Source organism: Erpetoichthys calabaricus, chromosome 12 (assembly GCF_900747795.2).
Source record: "Erpetoichthys calabaricus chromosome 12, fErpCal1.3, whole genome shotgun sequence".
Taxonomy (NCBI): domain Eukaryota; kingdom Metazoa; phylum Chordata; class Cladistia; order Polypteriformes; family Polypteridae; genus Erpetoichthys; species Erpetoichthys calabaricus.
The window spans coordinates 35,399,039-35,414,159 of NC_041405.2; the positions used below are offsets into that span (position 1 = coordinate 35,399,039).

The following is a 15,121-nucleotide window of genomic DNA, read 5'->3' on the forward strand; positions in this document are numbered from 1 at the left end:
GGGCTGGAACCAAACTTGGATGGGGTTAAAATCCAGTTGCCTGGAACCGTTAGGCAGGTGTGCTAATTACTTTATCACTGAACCATCATTTACCATTTAATTCTAAAAAACATTTGATGTTACAGTATTTAAAATGTTTTGGAAGTAAGAAGGGACAGATTTGGTGAGCACACTGCCTAGGCTCTGACAATTTAATGTTGCGGACTGGAAGAGTAACATTGAATGAAAAATGATGCCTAATAAAAATATTCAAATGGTCATACAAATTAAATTAGTTTAAAACAATGAACTAACTTATAACTTATCAAATAATTGATCCGGATGTAATCATAAATCATGTTAAATATTTTCACCCACGGTAATAAACCCGTCCTAAGCATTTATTTCAGCTGTACGTTATGTTGACATTTATACTGTTCCATGTAAAGTCTAAGAATCTTATTTTCTACTAAGAACTAATGCAAGTTAAACCTTGAGATATAATGAATCTCAACTACAATATTACTTTTTTGGATATTTATTTATATATTTTTGTAGCATACTGAGGGAAACCTACACATGGGCGAGAAAGCTAGAAAAGTGTGCTCCTACGAGGTGGACGATTACCCCGCAGGGAAACGCACAGAAAATACTTCATTATTTTGTAAAAACAACAACAAAAACTGCTAAAGTCAGCACCGAAGGGTCCGCAGTACCATCGACTTTTTACAAAGTACGTCAAATCCTTCAACACGGTTAGATTAGGTTTACACGCTTGAACCTCAGTGAATACTGTACTCACTTTTTCTGCACAGAAATTCTTCGGCGCTTAAAGCTACGCCGTACGTCGATCCCAACTTCTTTTCTTTGTGTTTCCGTTTTGCATGCGTTACTATAAATGATGCTTGATTAAACAACTTAAAATCACCACCGTTCACGTTTCTAATACAGTCACCATCTTCTCCATTTGCAGTATGAATCGCATTCAACCGCCATCACCGGAATTACAATTAGAATACACGCAGCACGACTTCCGGAAAACCGGTAGTGTCGTGAGGCAGTCGTCCTCGTCATGTGACATGAGAGATGGTGGTTTAAGGTTGCTGTCAATTTTCATACTGACAGTGTTACCTAGGTTTTTCTGTTTCTGTGTTTTTGTCTCTTGATTATGTTTTTTCATCACAATCATTTGTTTCTTTTAGCACAATTCTTGAACCACAGTTTCTTACATAAATGTATTATTTTGTATATCTTAACAAAAACTTATCAACTCTGCGCATCTCTAAAATGTAATTATTAGTCTGTGCATAATCAAATTAACTTGGTGATTGTGATTGGTGACATGTGCCTTGACATCACATCCTGCATAGTGCACAGGCCTTAATGTCAGTCAGTCATGTGCTGATAGCAAAAGAGGTCATTAAATATCAACTGCTACATTTGGAAGTCACCAAAATCTGTCATCAAAAACATTAAAGAAGGACAGAGGCATAAACGATATTGTGAGAAACTGAAAAGTACAAACAGAAAATTATAAAGGTGAAGTTGTTGATTTGAGTGAGGAAGAGTCCTGTTTAATGTTCTGCTTGAATTTGACATTTCCTGCTTTTTAGGAATATGATTTAGTTTTTTGACACTTAGATTTATTTGGCTGACACGTGCTGCTGTTGTATTTAATTAGAAAATGTAAAACATTTATGTCTATGTTTTTCCGTGTTTGTTTGATTACATGGTCTATGTTTTTCTTAAAAGTTACATTGGCAACACCGCATTCTGATATTCATGTGTTGTAGGACATATAGGAAACAAGAACTTTTTTTTTTGGCAAATTTCAAATAAACAGCTTAACAAGTGGCACCTACTTGTGTAAGAATACAGATTTTTATTGGTTCATTTAAATTATTAGGTCAACAGAAATATAAGAAATGTAAATAAACATAATCCATCCATTTTCCAACCCGCCGAATCCGAACACAGGGTCACGGGGGTCTGCTGGAGCCAATCCCAGCCAACACAGGGCACAAGGCAGGAAACAATCCTGGGCAGGGTGCCAACCCACCGCAGGACACACACAAACACACCCACACACCAAACACACACTAGGGCCAATTTAGAATCGCCAATCCACCTAACCTGCATGTCTTTGGACTGTGGGAGGAAACCGGAGCGCCCGGAGGAAACCCACACAGACACGGGGAGAACATGCAAACTCCACGCAGGGAGGACCCGGGAAGCGAACCTAGGTCCCCAGATCACCCAACTGCGAGGCAGCAGCGCTACCCACTGCGCCACCGTGCCGCCCATAAACATAATCTAGTTTTAAAAATCAACCTTTTTCAAAATAATTATTAATGCATATTTCAAAAATAAAATAAGTTTTCTTTTATAAATATGACATTTCACATACATTTCTCTCTCTCAATTTCCATTAAATTGCTATAATACTGAAAAATATCCTTACCAGTTTATTTTGCCTTCATATTTGCTTTCCAAAATACATTCATTCTGTCATTCAAAAAAAGTCCAGTTATTTCCATTTGTTATATTAGATAAATTATTTTAAAAGGCACTTGCTTTATTTTTATTTTATTTTATCGTTGACATAATATTCCAGTGTACAGTGGATTCAGAAAACATTCAGAACCCTTCACTTTCTGCAAACATTAGTCTGTTTTAGATTTAATTTTAAACAGATACACATGCCAACTCTGCCCCTCAATCTACACAGAATAATCCATAATGGCAAAGTAAAACATGTTTTCAGGAATATTTGGATTTTTTTTTTAATCAAAAAGTGAAATCACTGATTCATATAAGTATTCCAAACCTTTTGTGGTCAAGTGCATTCTATTTGCTTTAATTCTCCTTGAGATGTGACTAGAACTTGATTAGAGTCCACCTGTGCCCTATCCACTTGATTGGGTGTCATTTAAAATGACACACACATGTGTATATAAGGTCCCACAAGTCACACTGCATGTCAGGACAAAAATAAGCTATAAAGTCCAAGGAACTCTGGTATAAAATTTGTGGTGATGCATAGATCAAGAACAGAATATGTTTGTTTCTGGGAACACAATGACTTCAATAATTATGAAATGGAAGAAGTTTGGTAGCACTAAGACTCTTTCTAGAGTTTGTGGTCCAGCCAAACCTAGTAACCAGGCAAAAATGACCTTGCTAGGGGAGGTGACCAAGATCCCAATAGTCTCTCTAACAGAGCTTCAGAAGTCTTCTATTGAGTTGGGGGAACCTGTTGGAAGGATTACCATCTCAGCATCATTCCCTTAATCAAGCATTTACTGTAAAATGGCTAGACAGAAGTTACTCTTAAATAAAAGGAATCTGATAGAATTTAAAGGATTCTCAGAGCATGAGGAAAAAGATTCTCTGGTCTGAAGAGACTAAAATTGAATTCTCTGTGCAGAACTCCAAGCAATATGTCTGATAAAGAGCAGGTACTGCCCATCACCTGCCTAACAGCATCCCTCTAGTGAAGCATGGTCATGGCATGCCAGGAACGATATAATAAATTGTCCAAATCCAGCTGTGCAATGCTTTTAAAGACTTACCCAGAAGATCTGAAGCTGTAATTGCGGCCAAAGGGACTTCTACAAAATACTGATTCAAGGGTCTGAATACTTATATGAATGAGAGATTTCATGTTTTGATTTTTAAGAAATTTGCAAACCTTTCTGAAAGCATGTTCCCACTTTGTCATTAGGAGTTATTGAGTGCAGATTGGTTGGCAAAAATGACAAAAGAATCAATTTAAAACTAAATCTACAATATAATAAACTCTTCAGAAAGTTACAGTGTCTGAATACTTTCTGAAACCATTGTAATTTAAAAATATTTCTGCATGTTGCTGAACTACTTCTATATATTTTTCATAGTATTTAGAGACCTTCCAAAAGTATCTTGTTAGGAATAACTGTGTCACATGCATTTTATAAGGTCTGTTGAAACTGCATAAGAAACAATTCCAAATTATTTTAAATTACCTGGGATTGTTTATTTCCAATGTATATTTTAATATATATAAACCTTTTGAATTGAAGTGTAAACAGTGCGACTTCTAATAATATCTTAAAAGCACATCAATCATATTATAATAGCCAAAGTTTATATTGTGGTGTAAGTTTCCTATGGGAATAGCAGTTGCCAAGCCAAACAACCTATTTGCTTTCATTACATGTTTATTCTTAATTTCATGATGACACTTGCATTGGCAATAGCTGGTTAGACAAGACTTCCTTCACACTTAAAGTAACCTTCATCTTTGTCTGGAAAATTGTAGAGCCCTCTAAGAGATATTAATTAATATTTATTTTAAATACCACATTTCATCTAGTGCCCCATTATAAGGCTGTTTGCACATAAATAAGAACATAAATATCATCTTTATATTGTGTCACAGTCTCCTACCAAAAGACTATGGGCCTCATGTATTAACAGTGCGTAGGCACAAAAATGTTGTGTTTGCCTGTTTCCATGCTCATGTCAAGCCTCAAACCATGCGTACGTATGTTTCTGCTTGGTTTTGTAAACGGGCAGAACCCAGCGTCAAAGCAGTGCTTCTGTTTCTTTGTGGTTTCCCTTTCTTTTTCATATTCACATTTATGATGTGGACTTTATCAAATATACCACAATTAATTGAATATTCTTTACAAATTTAAGACACTTGATTGTAATAATTCTGTAACAATATAATGGTGCACAGAATGGTCAAACTATTCCAACTACCATGGCTGCTTCAGTGTTGTTAGAAGACATTGCAAATGGAAGAATTAGAAGAGAGCACATATGTACAAATCATACTGACTTCTTGTCCCATGGTGATGACTCACTTCTAAGTTGATTTAGATTTCCAAGAGCTTCCAAGAACTGCATGCTGTTAGTATACAAGGATGTATAGTTGGTATAATTTTATGCTGAAATGCATTAAAGTACTGTATGTACAGTATATTACTTTTTACAGATAAAATACTACTAGTGTATGCATGTGCTTGTATTCAGCCTATAATGAGCTGACGCCCCATCCTGGGATTGTTCCTATCTTGCGTACGATGCTTGCTGCGACTGGTGTGACCCTTGATGAATGGATGGATGGAATAATTAAACATGTATAATGAAGATTTTTCAATGTTCTTTAAAGGTTTAAAGAAGAACACTTAAAAGAAGCATTCTAAGCTTACAGCTGGTTTTACATTTATTACAGTCACTTATTGTGTGGCGATTGGTTACGTGGAGAAAGAAATTGGAAGTACAGGAATTGATGGTTGGTACATTTGACAGAGGCACTACTACTGCAATAAAGAAATCCCATCCAGAAGCTGCAGCTACTGCATTAAACTGTCTCTAAGTCTCACAATCACCTTTATTTTTACTTACCAACAAGACCACAAAAATACTAAAACATCTCCTCTTGTTACACCGGCTCTCTCTATATCTACAAGAGAAAACCACTTTTTGAGGAAAAGGAATATGACCTTACAATTAGGGGTATTCACAACTGGCTGTGAATCTCTTCCAGGACAACAGTAAAATGAGGCAATGAAGGCAACATCATCTGTTTCCCCGCCACTGTTGGATTCCATGGACTGTCACTGATGCACATGGTCTCAGCAAGACTACTCTGTCCAAATCTATGCAAATAGTAGCCAGACTATTGTACCATGAACTAAACTGCATGCAACTTCCAGTAGAAGGGGATGGCTTGCATGATGCTAAAGTTGTTTTCATACCATTGCAGGCATATATTGCATTATACATGCAGTAGATGGAATGCTCATCCCTATTCACACTCCCAGCCTCTTTAATCCCATCTACACCTGTCAAAAAAGGTTCTTGACACCAAATATCCAGGTGATATGCAACCATTATCTACTTTTTACATACATTGTGGACAAGTGGCCTAGGAGTACACACAATGCTTATATCTGGATGAAGTCTGCATTGTGTCAGAAGGCAAGAGATGGTGCGTTTGCTAGTTCCTGGTTACTGAGAGACAGTGGTTATCCTCTTCACGAATACCAGCTAACTCCAGTGTTGAATCCCCAAACTGTGGCTGAAAAGAGGTATAACACCTCACACCAAAGCACATACACTGTTGTGGGGCACATTCTGGGTATGTGGAGGATGCAATTCTGGTGCCTGCACAAGTGCTCAGGGGCTTCTACAACACTTCTTTATTTTTTGCCACCTATTGCATAAGTTGTTTTAACTCCTCTTTTGTCAATTGTTGTGTCCTTTTCCTATAGCTGCTCACCATTGTTCTTTTTTATAAGAAAGCTATGTCACATTTTGAACCCATTTGAAGATTTTCAACTAAGATGTTAAATTAATTTGGCATTTATTTTGTGTGCTTTCATGTGTTTTAATTTAGTTTTGTTGCATTTTTTTCACAATTGCAGATTTATTGTTACTATACTATATACTATATATTCGATTTTGATGTTCCCATTATGGGCAGTTTTATTTACCTGATTTTGACACTGGAGAGGAGCCAACAAAAATACTTTTAACACATTTGTTAAATATCAGAAGAAGAAGGGCTTTGAGAAACTTTTGCAAAAAGTATTCTTTCTTTACTTACGTTTACTGTCTTGATCATTATTCATAAGGATCAATCATTTTCGAGAAATGCATTCCAGACTGGGATCATCATAATGAATAATGCATTTTTATTTATACATTTGCATTTGTGAATAATGAGTAACAATGATGTCACTTTCACTATTCTTACCATGTACCCATTCTTTCCCTGTACCATTTTATTCCAATATAAGGTCATGACTGAGTAACATCAGATTTCTTAATAACATCAGATTCAAGGAAGAAACTAAACCTTGAAGAGTATGCAATCCATTACAGTACACATTCACTCACTCACACTGGGTTAGTTTAGAATTTCTAGTCAACCTAAATTGTATGTCTTTATGTTATGGGAAGAAACCAAAGAATTCTGAGGAATACATACAGACACAGGGAGACCATACTAAATCCCATTGGGATTAATAAAGTATCTATCTATCTATCTATCTATCTATCTATCTATCTATCTATCTATCTATCTATCTATCTATCTATCTATCTATCTATCTATCTATCTATCTATCTATCTATCTATCTATCTATCTATCTATCTATCTATCTACTCAACTTAACACAGATAATGTGTGTGCTAGAGCTCAGCAGCAGTAAACATTAACACTGTACTACTGTGTCATTCAACATTCTTAATGTTAATCTCCATATGAGAGAGAGGTTGGAAGAATGCACTGATACAGCGCATTGTGGCACTCACCACATGACGAACCACCTCAGGATTCCAAATTAGGACCTGAGTGCAGCCATGCAACGGATGACACTTCAGCACCACACTGGAATAGTTGCGAGGTTTTATTACAGAGGCTGGAGTTTTCCCTGCAAGTTGGAGGACATGTTTGCAGGGCTGGATGCAGGTTAACATATACCCAGGACAGTGCGATTGCAGGTTAAGGCCCTTGCTCAAGAGCCCAAAGGAGTGGAATCACTTCTAGCATTTATGGGATTCAAACCGGCAACCTTCCAATTGCCAGTGCATTTCCATAGGCTCAGAGCCCTTAGAATCCCCATGAGCTGAAACTAAAAAGATTAAATCTTCTGATTTCTCATCTTTCCTTATCATCATGAAGCAATTTGCAATTGAATGGATACGGTGGTACAGTGGATAACATTGCCTCCTCACATGTTCAGGAGTCTGGCTTTGAACCCCTGCCTGGTCAATGTCTAGATGGAGTTTGCATGGCTTTCCCAAATATCTTTTTCTTTATTTTTTCTGGTTTTCTTTCACATCCCAATGACAAAGTTAATAACTAGTGACTCCAAGTTCAGTTTTAAGTGTGTGTGTAAGAAGATGAGATAATTTTAATCTCTCCTTTTTACATACTAATATTCTTAGAGCTTGTAGAGGTTTTTATGGGATTATTTTAATATATGTTAGTTACAGCTGACAGTTTTATACAAGGTTGGATATAATACCAAAGAAAAAAGTTACAAAACATTTAGCTTATGTTACTGCATTGTATAGTGTGGCATAGTGGAAGACTGTTTTATAACAAAGTACAGTATGATTATCCCTCAAACATGTAGAAAATCATTGGTTTCAAGTGTTTTGTCCCATAGATATACACATCACTCAATTATATATTTATACATTTTAATATAAGAGGCACCCTATAATACAGTCTTCAATCATTTTAACACTTTCAAATACATTTCAAAACTTCTAACAGTCTAAAAGAACATACATATCATCCAGTACTTTCTGTGCTGACATAGATGATAACTTGTCACATTGAAAGCTTTGTTTCACATTGTACTTGGTGCAGTTGTGCAGAAAATGCAGATTCTTGCTCCCATCAATGGCTGGCAAATTTAACCCCGGCCATTTTTGGGCAGATGGTGGCCTAATCATTTAGTGGTTACATAGCAGAGGGGTCAGGGTGGTTGGGCATGGGTGTCCTCTGTTATTCATATTCCGAATGGTCTAGAAAGGAATAGGTCCATAGTATTGTTGATAGGCAGCGAGGATCCCAGCAGTCTCTGCCATGTGCTCGCAAGCCAAGTTGACTTCACACACCTCACGCAAACTGGAAAAAAAAGGGAGAAAGAAACAGAGAAAAAACTAAACAGATTACTCATGAGCATTCATGCTTCCAGAATCATTCAGAATAAATTATCATAATTGTGGTCAATGTATGATTGAATGTTTTATTAGCAATTGCAGTCTTGCAGAAAAAGTGTCTTTATAGATTGATTAAACTGTAATTTTTTTTGCTATCTTTTTTTCCTATCTTCCAATGCTGTCATTGGTTGACGGGATGTCAAATCCTTACATTTACATTTACGGGGTGTTGCCTCATGCTTCACATTTTTTAGCATTTCAACCCTATCATATGTACATGGATATGATGAATTAAATATTTTTAAGGATTAAAAACATAAAAGTATCTACACATCTATAAATAAGTACAAGGTGTAACAATTAAGACTTTTTGTGTTTAAATATTTCATGTTCTGTTTTTTCTATGAATATCCAGTTCTTATTCTATAAACTAAGGCTTTTGTGCTTGACAACCTGTATGGTAGGTAGAGTAACTTTGGACTCTGTATTGTGGACATCCATTTTGAAACCCATTTGACTCCATTAAAGGTCTTTGAGTCCAGAACCTATCCTGGCAGCAACAGTCACAAGGAGGTATGCACCTCTGCTCATGCCAGGCCACTGCAAGGTAAACCCAACTCACTCCAACTCACACTTACTCAGAGTAGTCCAATTTGGAGTTACTAAATAAACTAACATGCAAGAATATGAGTGGCCAGAGGAAAACCAACACACACATTGGAAGTACATAAATACCAGAAAAAGACATTTCTGAGGCAAAAATTAAAACCCTGAAGCAATAGCAGCCACCATGCCATCTCATTATCCTTGGATAAGCATAAGATCATTTGTATGGTTTTTGGAATGATCTGCAAAAACTCTCTGTTTCCTTTCTGTTAGGTTTACTAGTGTCTGTGCAATGATAAGAAATGAATATTTTTTTAGTATACTGTAGTTTATTACCTTTCCAGCTGCTGGGGGCTGTAATTTGCATTTCTCTTCAGGCGCTTCACAAAAGAAGAGGCTGTGTCTCGCTTCACAAAGAAGTCTAAAGGAAAAGAAGAAAAAATAACAGCTTACATTAACGCAATTCAGTTGTATCAGTAGGACAATAAGGAGAATTTTTTTTACAACAGAGACTTGCTTGAACCTTGTCACATTTCAAACATTAGTTAAAACAAATCTTGTGCCATTTAGTTTGTGTGAATGTGTTTGTATTGTCAAGAGTGTTACTATTGGAATAGGCTAGTGGGAACTAAATTAAAGGGAACATAGAAGGTTTTTTTAGGGAAGACCAGAGAACTCAAGTGTCCATTTATTTCATTCATGATGTGGAGCCTGCTGATCTGTAGGAAGAATGGTATTTTCTTCATTTAGGTTCTCACAGACACAGCCAAATGATAGTAACCTTGATTGTTATTACACATTAAATCTAGTTATGTTGAACTAGTGTTAGGATAATTAGAAGAGGGCATAAAGTAGCTTCACTGCAAACCATCTGATTCAGGTAGACCTGACAGCTTTGTTAGCTGAGTTTTGTTTCTTGTAGATTAGTTTTATAGTTACCAGAGATCAACCTCATACGATGTAACATTAATCTCACTTACTTATATATTTCTCACTTGGTTATTTTTTTAAGAAGTTTAGTTTATAATCTCTTGTTAGTCAAAGAGTGCACCCTAAAGGGAGTATTCAAATTACTTCTTTCCATTATAGGTACAATAATACACTAATAAATCTACATAGTCTAGTCGAAAATATGTGTATTTTATCATTTCCAGACAGTACAAGTTTAATAAATGCCCACATTATAATTAAATCAACGATAATGTTTTAAAGTTCATGAGATATACTTACAGCAGTTGACTAGTGAATGTCTTGGGTAATCAGGATAATTTATTCATTCATTTAATATTAATTTGAGATCAGTATAGTAAGACATTTAAACTGTATTCTGAATTAAATGCTAAGTACTAGGAAAAGAAAAGCTTGGCAGAGAATTCCCTTTAGTCTGTGGGCAGCATAAAATGATCAATGTACACACGTTCATTCTTCTTATAAAGATACAGCTATAAACAATAAATAAATTCTATTAAACCTGCTTTATTGACAGCAACATTAATATCTGTATAGAGCACTTTGTGGCAGTGCTTACTATGAATGGCACTTTACAATGACCCAAAAACCATATGAATACTGTATCAATTACTTAAAACTTCCATTGCTTCCTTACTTTTTACTCTGCTAGTGCATTTTTCAGAAATGGTTACAATTTATGCATACAGTAAGTCATGTTTAAATAAGAAAACCATTTACCTTCTGAACTGTGAGAATCAGGGGCGCTAACAGAGTTGTCAGAATCTGGAAAATATTATCATGGCATTATTTTCATTTAAAGCTTCAAAATACAGTATTTATTATTTGACTTTTGTCTGTATATAAATATAGTATACATCTAACTTTACACCTGCTGTGTTCAGTTTATCTTGCTATCACAGAAGCAACTGGCACAAAGAAAGAACCTAGCATGATGGGAAAAGTCTGAACTTCTTTTGCCTTGCCTTCCTCAGTGTTTAAATATATTATATGTAAAATATAATACCAAGCATATTACTACTTTTTAGTAGATTATTCATAGCCTTTAACACATTAGTAAATATACATCTGAACACCAAGAAAGCATACTAAAGTCTGAAAAAATTAATGCAATATTAAAAATGATTTAATACATGTTGTCATTTCAAAACACCATCATTATAGCTGAAAGAAATAGGTTTCTTACAATGTTATTAGACCTTTATTGATAAATCAATAAATATACTTGAGCATGTTTTTTCATAATCCAATAAAACAGAAGCAAAGATGAACATTTAAAGAGTATACTCACCCCCATGACAGAGGCAAATTGCGATGACAGCACAAAGAACAGCAAGTGTCAGGTTCCTCATGTTTGCCTTCTTCAATTGCTTTCTCTCTTTTGAGATGCCTTTAGATGATTTCCGTCTTGATGTGATTTCCTATCTGGTGTCCCCTCAAATTTATACTCTGCCACACAGTCTAACGCCCCTCTACACACCACCAAGTCAAGTGCCAAGGTCAACCCACAAGGTCCACGTCCGACTGAATTGAATAGAAAAGCCAAAACAAAAAAAAAAAAAAGTGGTCAACCACATTGGGAACAGAGCCAGGACCTATCTGTCTTGTGTGGTGATCAGTCTCTCTTTGCTTCAAATTCCACAAATATACACTAGTATGATATGTTTTATTCTTTTTGTGCTTTTTTCAGACGTTTTCAGTCATTTTTAAAATTACTGAGCAGGAAACTGCTAACTCTGAATAATATTTTAATCTTGCCCCATCAGTGAACCTAGGAAGGCTTCTCCTTGCCAGGACCATACAAATTTAGATTTGCAAGTGTTGTTAATCAAGGAAATCACTGACAGGTAGATTATGCAGGCAAACATGAACGGTGGATAGGAGTCTATGTTATTTTTGATTATATTTGGTGGAAGGCAAGCAGGTAAGCTGTCTTTCTTGATGTAGTTTCACACAGTAAGACATGTTACAAGAAGATAAAAGTTATAATACTTGCATTCTGCTATCTCCCTCCCAAACACTTAAAAATAATACTAAATCTTTGTAATTAAAATTAGATCAAGTGCCATGATGGTTTGTTGAAAGATGAAAAATGAATGTATATTAGATACAATGTAAGGTATACAATTAATTTCAATAACAATGATTCACATACTTAGTAAACATATAATCTAAGGAGTGTTTCATGTTAAGAATATTTCTAAATAATATATTGAATATTTACTCAAGTGTAATTTTCATTTTTTTTGCTTTTATTCTGTGTATAGAGTTAACTTAAATTTAGTAAATACTAGCTGTCCCCCATAGCTCTGCCTACGTAGTAGTGAAATAGGACAAACTTTAAAAAGCAATAAACAAACAGGTATCGCTAGCTAAGTGGAGTCAAGGTACACTCCAAAGCGTGATGAACAGTAAATTGACTCGGAGGCTGGCGCGTGACTAAGGAGGGCCCTGCCTGGCTCCCCACTCCTGACATCACGCTTCCCCCTCCCCTCTCGGATTAGCACAAATAATTACGGTAACTCCTGCAAGTGAACTATGATATTAAGCGCGATGAGAAAAGTCACAAAAACAACCGGAATGTTCAAGACAATTCTAGAAAAAAACCCAATCTAAATATGTTAAGTAGTTTTCTTGTGAAAAGCAGCCAGGCAGACAGACGTTGGATTTTATATATAGAGAGATTTGTATTGGTACAGTGGCAGTGTACATACTGCAGCCATCTCATATTTAGAGAGTTTGTGTGTTCAAATCCCAGCCTTCCCATTGTGTTTATTCCTTGCATAATCTCCCAATTTTGCTATGGGGTTTCTCAAGGTACTTATTTGCAATGCAAAATTGTGAGATGAGAATGGAAGTATCCTGCAATGGAATTGTGTCCAACAAGAGCTTTTTCCTGCCTTGTCATCAGTGTTGCAGATTTAGTCCAGATCCCTGTATCTGAGAACTGGAATTAACAGATTCAGAAAACGGATGGATGGAAGTAATATTTAAATATATTGTGGAACTAAAGAGTACAAAAACAGAAAAAGGTTTGGGGTAGTCACTCCATATATTTGAAAAAACAAGTAAGTTTTAGCAAAGAAATGTGTTTTTACAGGTTTGAGTCCAATACAGAAATGAGTAAAACTAATGCAAATTGTGGTTATATAGGTGAACTGAAGGAAATGATGTCAGAAGGGCTGGAACTAGAAGTGATGACAGAATAACCGGAAAGAGAAATAATGTCCTTAGACTCAGGTGGGATTTCCTTCAGCTGGTCTTCAGAAGAGCGAACACTGCCATCCCCTGGTCTGGCAAGTAATTGCAATCATTTAAGCCCTTTAGGTGCCTCCCATGCACACGTATGTGACAGTGTCTTAAGACTCGACAGAATGTTGTGCCCCAGTAAGAAACAATGAACTAGACTATTCGATAGATATGACACAGTGTTTTGTGCTGCTGTTGCACAGAACGTGTCCAAATTTAACTTCTGCTACCAGTTATTTTCTGTGTGCAGTCTATGCATTCTCATTTTGCCTGTTTGGGTTCTCCTCCATCTTTCCTAGGATGTGTGTGTTAATAAGACTATGAATGTTGTGCTATGTGTCTTTCTAAAGTATTCCGAGATCTGACACTATGCCAACTCACCGCACTTGTATTCATATTTATAATGCAGATTATAAAGTTGCTGTTATCTATATTCACTTCACTGCAGCCTTGTTTGGTGCATTATTAGTAATATACACACATAAAACTACACAAGTTTATAGATGCAGCACTAAAAACAGAAAATGTAATATGTGACAAAATAGAAAAAATCGTATAATATGTTATAGCCCTGATAAATCAGCTATTCACCTGGATATTTCAAATAAGTGACTATAAACTTTATTTCTGTAAAACTTTCCTTGATTGCTAGTCTTTATATTCTTCTCATCTTTCTCAGCTCAGTTCTCTCTCTTTAGCTTCTCCCATCTCACCAGCCCCTCTAGGTGCTCTTCCTCGAAATAACCATTGACTGGTTTGTTTCAGCCTACTCAGTCTATTATGACTAAATTTTGTTTAAGCTGTTTGTGCTTTCCAATTATAGTTGTACAATATAACAGCAAAATAGTAGTGCATTCTTATTAATGGGATAGAGAGGTTGGGAGCATTCGCTGATAGAGCGTTGCCACACCCACCACATGAGGAACCACCTGGATTGGGACCCGAGTGCAGTGGGTGACACCTCAGCACCACACTGGAACAGTGTGAGGTTTTTTGCGGTAGCTGGAGTGCCAATTCTGCCACCAACCCCAAAGTTTTCCCTGTAAGTTGGAGGACCTGCTTGCAGGGCTGGATGCAGATTAACGTCATACTGAGGACGAAGTGCCTTGTTCAAGGGCCCAATGGAGCAGTGTCACTTCTGCCATTTAGGGGATTCGAATCGGCAACCTTCCGATTGCCAGCGCATATCCCACCACTCCAATATATATATTAATGGGTCCACATGAAATTTTATAAATATATTTAATCCATAAATGTTTTTTTCCAAAACCTTTACAGTAGTATTTCTAGAAATTAATCAAAGTATCAATATTGTGCTCACTGCCTCTATACTCTTTGCCGCAAATGCAGTGTAATCTAAACTAGAATGGCTCACTCATGAATAAGTGTCCTGCTGAATGTAGCACCCACATAGTGAAGGGCTTTTTATAAATATATGAGACAGCAAGACTGCCAGAATACAATTAAGAATGAAGTCAGCTAATAAGGATTTAGCTACCTGCAACTGTTTACAATTTGCCACTGATGCAGCATCTTCAATGTGTCACCATAACAACAAATAAACAAAGTGTCTCAGCGTGGTGGCACACTGATTAGTGGTACTGAACACAGAACTACACATCTGTATGAGTTTTTCTGTGGGTATAC

The 15,121-nt window shown here is 36.2% G+C and overlaps 2 protein-coding genes across 2 annotated transcripts in view; both read right to left on the reverse strand.

Annotated features, from left to right (window-relative positions):
• LOC114662074 (WW domain-binding protein 11) overlaps positions 1–988 on the reverse strand; it is a 49,099-nt gene extending 48,111 nt beyond the window's left edge. The window contains exon 1 of the mRNA XM_051934363.1: positions 782–988. The gene's annotated coding sequence lies outside the window, so the exon portion shown is untranslated. The remainder of the gene's footprint in view (positions 1–781) is intronic.
• A 7,177-nt stretch (positions 989–8,165) lies between these two features.
• On the reverse strand, positions 8,166–11,658 carry bglap (bone gamma-carboxyglutamate (gla) protein). The gene is made up of 4 exons (XM_028816998.2): positions 11,517–11,658; positions 10,946–10,990; positions 9,593–9,677; positions 8,166–8,615 (listed from the first exon to the last, which is right to left on the reverse strand). The coding sequence occupies exons 1-4, from the start codon at positions 11,575–11,577 to the stop codon at positions 8,513–8,515; spliced, it is 294 nt and encodes a 97-aa protein (XP_028672831.1). The 5' UTR covers positions 11,578–11,658; the 3' UTR covers positions 8,166–8,512.
• Between the last annotated feature and the right edge of the window lie 3,463 nt (positions 11,659–15,121).

Bases quoted from the DNA above. Each gene is read 5' to 3' on its own strand.
- bglap (XM_028816998.2), bottom strand. From the start codon at position 11,577: ATGAGGAACCTGACACTTGCTGTTCTTTGTGCTGTCATCGCAATTTGC. The intron at 10,991-11,516 runs GTGAGTATACTC...AATATTTTCCAG, and splicing joins AATTTGCCTCTGTCATGGGG to ATTCTGACAACTCTGTTAGC. The intron at 9,678-10,945 runs GTAAATGGTTTT...CTTTTCCTTTAG, and splicing joins TGATTCTCACAGTTCAGAAG to ACTTCTTTGTGAAGCGAGAC.